This window comes from Corvus kubaryi, unplaced genomic scaffold, assembly GCF_017639235.1.
Source record: "Corvus kubaryi isolate FWS band 111438036 unplaced genomic scaffold, C.kubaryi_AGA036_p1.0 63116, whole genome shotgun sequence".
NCBI classification, from domain to species: domain Eukaryota; kingdom Metazoa; phylum Chordata; class Aves; order Passeriformes; family Corvidae; genus Corvus; species Corvus kubaryi.
Genome location: NW_024581501.1, coordinates 1,458 through 5,319, shown reverse-complemented (window position 1 = coordinate 5,319; position 3,862 = coordinate 1,458). Strand labels below are relative to the sequence as shown.

Here is a 3,862-nt window from a genome sequence, read left to right as displayed (position 1 = left end):
CTGTCGTGGGGGTGTGAGATGTGGGGGATCCCAGCCGCTCCCTGGGTCGGTTTGGGGAGGAATAAATGGGATTTGTTCCAGATCAGAGCCCAGGGCGGGAGTAGGACAAGGTTGTGGGGACTCCAGATCAAACAAGGACAGACATCTTTATCCCCACACCAGGGATTTGGGGCATCATCTGCCCCTTCCAGAAGGGAAAATGAGGGAGTCCAATCCCCAAAACTGGCCCGGCACCCAAAGAATGGGAATTAAGGGTTTAATTTCCACAGCATGGAGGCGCTGGGGCGGGATAACAGCAACCCATTGCCCTCCTCATGCTCCGACCTGGTTAAAACCTCCCTGAAGGAAACCCAAAGTGCTTGATTAGCCCCAAATTAGCCTTTGCTAATTACCCCGAGGCTGTCAGTGCCCTGGGGCCACTGTGGAGCCCCCAGAAGAGCCGCTACAGACTGAGCTTCATGTCCCGGATGGCGGCGAAGGTGTCGGGGGTCAGCGGCACGTAGGATTTCCGGGCGTTGTCGCGGAAGAACAGGCGGTCCCGGATGACACTGGGGTCAAAGCCTTCCTTGACCAGGTTGCTCTTGCACTGCTTGAATGTCCCCGTGATCTCCAGAGCGTCCTGGGGACAGGGATTTTGGGACTGGGGGACCTCGAGGCCATGCCCAGGTGCCACTGTGGGAAGCGGCGACCTTGGCATTGCTAGCGCGGAATTGCAGGTGGTGTCATCAGAACTGGGGGATGCGTGGGTGTCTTTGGCATGGAGTGGCCTCCGTTGGCACAGGGTGGCCACCACTGTCATGGGAAAGGGGGGACCTCGACAGTGTCATCGGGAGAGTGGAATGATGCCATCATTGGCACAGGGTGACCCCGGTGCTGATAGCGAGTGACCGTCACCAGGAATGGATGGATGGTGCCACCAACAACAGGGTGACTCGCCCCCACTGTCACCAGGGGAGCCCCAGCGCCGTTACTGGCACGGGGTGACCGGCGCCATCATGGGAAACCGGGGGGACACCAATGCCGTGATTGCAACTGGGTGAGCTCTACGGCCCACTCCAACCCAAACCATTCCATGATTTCACCCTGCCGTGACTGGGCGCTACCGTGCTGGATCACCCTCATCCGAGGGCCAACCCCAGCACCCCAAAGACCCCTGGAGCCCCCCAGGGTGGGTGGGTCCCACTGACCTGGATCCGGATGAATTGGGGGGCGGCGTAGGCGGGCAGCGTGTCCCGCGTGAAGGTGTAGAGTTTGTCACCATCGAAGGTGGCCCCATCCTTGAGGCGCACGGCGGCCATGCCACAGCGTCCCTCACACCCTGCAAACATCGCCTGGGGTCACTTGGGGCAACCACATCTCCTTGGAGTCTTCTTGAGGCCCCCGTGGCTCTTGGGGAGGCTGTTGTGTGGCCAAACTTGTTTTGGGTGGGTCTTTCCCAATTTTGGCACTGTAGAGGCCACTGGGATGGTGGTGGATGATGCTGGGTGCTCATTTTGGGTGAATGCTTCCTATTTTTGCCTCCTTTGTGGCCACGTGGACCCACCTCAGCAGCTGACACTTGTTTTGGGCAACCAAGTCACATTTTAACTTTTTTTGGGGATCCTTGGGCTGTCGTGGGGGATGTTTTGTGCTCAAAACAACTCTGGATGTTAAAAGTCCCTTTTTAACCTTCCTGGTGGCCGCTCAGACCACCTGGGGACGCGTCACCCACCTCAAACACCCCCCAGGTCCTTATTTTGGTGGGACTCACCTGGCACAGCCACACCGTAGACGTTGACCTCCTGGATGAAGCTCACCAAGGCCAGCGTGGCCTCCACCTCTGTTGTGGCCACGTTCTCCCCTTTCCAACTGGGGAGGAGAAGGGACGGAGCTGTGAGGGGGGATTCGGGCTGGCACCAGCCACTCAGACACACGGAGGAGTGTCAGAGTTACCGGAAAGTATCCCCGACGCGGTCCTGGAAGTAGATGAACTTCTCGTGGTCCATCATGAGGAGGTCGCCGCTGTTGAAGAAGACATCACCTTTGGCCAAGACGTCCCTCAGGATCTTCTTCTCTGTCTTCTGGGAGTCGCCAGCGTAGCCATGGAACGGGGTGTTCTTGGTGATTTTGACCACCAGCAGCCCCGTCTCACCTTCGGGGAGGCAGAGGAGGGTTGGAGGCTGCTCAACCCCTGCCTTGGCTTCTTCCAGGGGTTTCTGGTGGCTTCCAGTCCCCAGGATGGTGGTGATCAGGACTGACAGGTGGTTTTGGTGCATCTCAACCCTGTCTACCCCCCTCATAAGGCCCTGGCGAGGTTCATCCCTTACCGGCTTTGACAGGGATGCAGAGACCTCGCTCATCGCGCACGGGCTCGTCCTCCTCCACGTTGTACCTGATCAGCTCGAAGGGAGCGAAGAGCTGGAGGGGAGGGAGAAACCTGGGATTAAAAACAGGGAGGAGAACTTCCTTCCAGTGCCAGCTGGGGTCTGTTCCAACCCACAGGAACACACCTGGGTGGGGATTAAAAACCATTTGTTTTTAATTGTCCTTAATTTTAAATCTTTTAGTTGAAATCATTAAAATTAAATCTTATTTAAATCTATTTAATTGTCCTTAATTTTAAATCTTTTCGTTGAAATCATTAAAATTAAATCTTATTTAAATCTATTTAAATAAGGTTTAGTCGGATCAATTCAAACACTGAATGAACTCATGGTGACATTTTCCAAATCCAGGAGCTGTGGGACAACATGGTGGGGAAAAAGGGGGGAAAATACCTGGTTTTTGCAGCTTTTGCTTAACAGCTGGGTGGGGACTGAGACGTGGCACCAAAGGGGCACTGAGATGTCCAGGTCCCCATGGACACCCCAAAACCAGGCTCCAAGTTAACACTGTTGAGTCAGTGTTGGCCACCCAGGTGGAGTGGACTCATTTTGGGTGTGAAAAGGGGGTTCTGGGGACTCTGCTTTTGTGTCAGCCCAATCTGATGGATGGTGTTGACTTCCCTCGGGGATGTCACAGTTTGCTCCACCACCAAGAGGTGCATCCAAGACCCCTTCCCTTGGCTGAAACCCAACTTGAGGTGCTGTGTTGGGCCCCAGAAGGCACTCGGTGTTTGCTCCCCTCGTCACCAGCATCATCCCTGGTGTCTCATCCCGAGGAGCACATTCTCACCTTGATGAATGTGTTGGCCCTGCCCACGGCCCCGACCTTCCCAGTGTAGTTGATGAAACCGGCGTTGCCCTCGGTGGCCCCATAGAACTCCCAGACGGCCACGGGCCCAAAGCGCCGCAGGAACTCCTTCCACACCTCCGCCCTCATGCCATTACCCAGAGCCATGCGCACACCGTGCTCCCGGTCATCGGCGCGCTGAGGGGTGACACACGAGAGGGGCCACCTCAGGGTGTGACCAGAGCACTGCTGACCCCCCGGGGTGGTTTTGGGGCAGGCAGGGCCTCACCTTGGGTGTGTTGCACAGGTAGCGCATGAGCTCGCCCACGTACTGGATGACAGAGACGTTGTAGCGCCGGCAGTCGGCCCAGAACTGGGATGCCGAGAACTTGGCCCGCAGGACGCAGGTGGCTCCTGGGGGACATGGCACAGGGACGGTGACCCCACCCTTCTTCTCTTTTGCCCTTGTCTCCATCCATCCATCCATCCATCCATCCATCCATCCATCCATCCCTCCATCCATCCATCCGTCCATCCATCCATCCATCCGTCCATCTGTCCATCCATCCATCCATCCATCCTTCTATCTCTGTAAAACAGCTGTCCTTCCATCCATCCATCCATCCATCCATCCATCCATCCATCCATCCATCCATCCATCCATCCATCCCTCCATCCATCCATCCATCCATCCCTCCATCCATCCCTCCAA

General features: G+C 56.4%; 1 protein-coding gene across 1 annotated transcript in view; it reads right to left on the bottom strand.

Moving 5' to 3' along the window:
* Positions 1 to 242: 242 nt before the first annotated feature.
* Positions 243 to 3,862, bottom strand: part of LOC121672615 (very long-chain acyl-CoA synthetase-like) — a gene marked incomplete at its 5' end in the record, with an annotated part of 5,051 nt that continues 1,431 nt past the window's right edge. The window contains 7 exons of the mRNA XM_042045337.1: positions 243 to 619; positions 1,188 to 1,318; positions 1,751 to 1,848; positions 1,933 to 2,131; positions 2,307 to 2,397; positions 3,154 to 3,348; positions 3,440 to 3,564. Of these exons, the coding sequence (XP_041901271.1) occupies positions 443 to 619; positions 1,188 to 1,318; positions 1,751 to 1,848; positions 1,933 to 2,131; positions 2,307 to 2,397; positions 3,154 to 3,348; positions 3,440 to 3,564 (1,016 nt within the window). The remainder of the gene's footprint in view (positions 620 to 1,187; positions 1,319 to 1,750; positions 1,849 to 1,932; positions 2,132 to 2,306; positions 2,398 to 3,153; positions 3,349 to 3,439; positions 3,565 to 3,862) is intronic.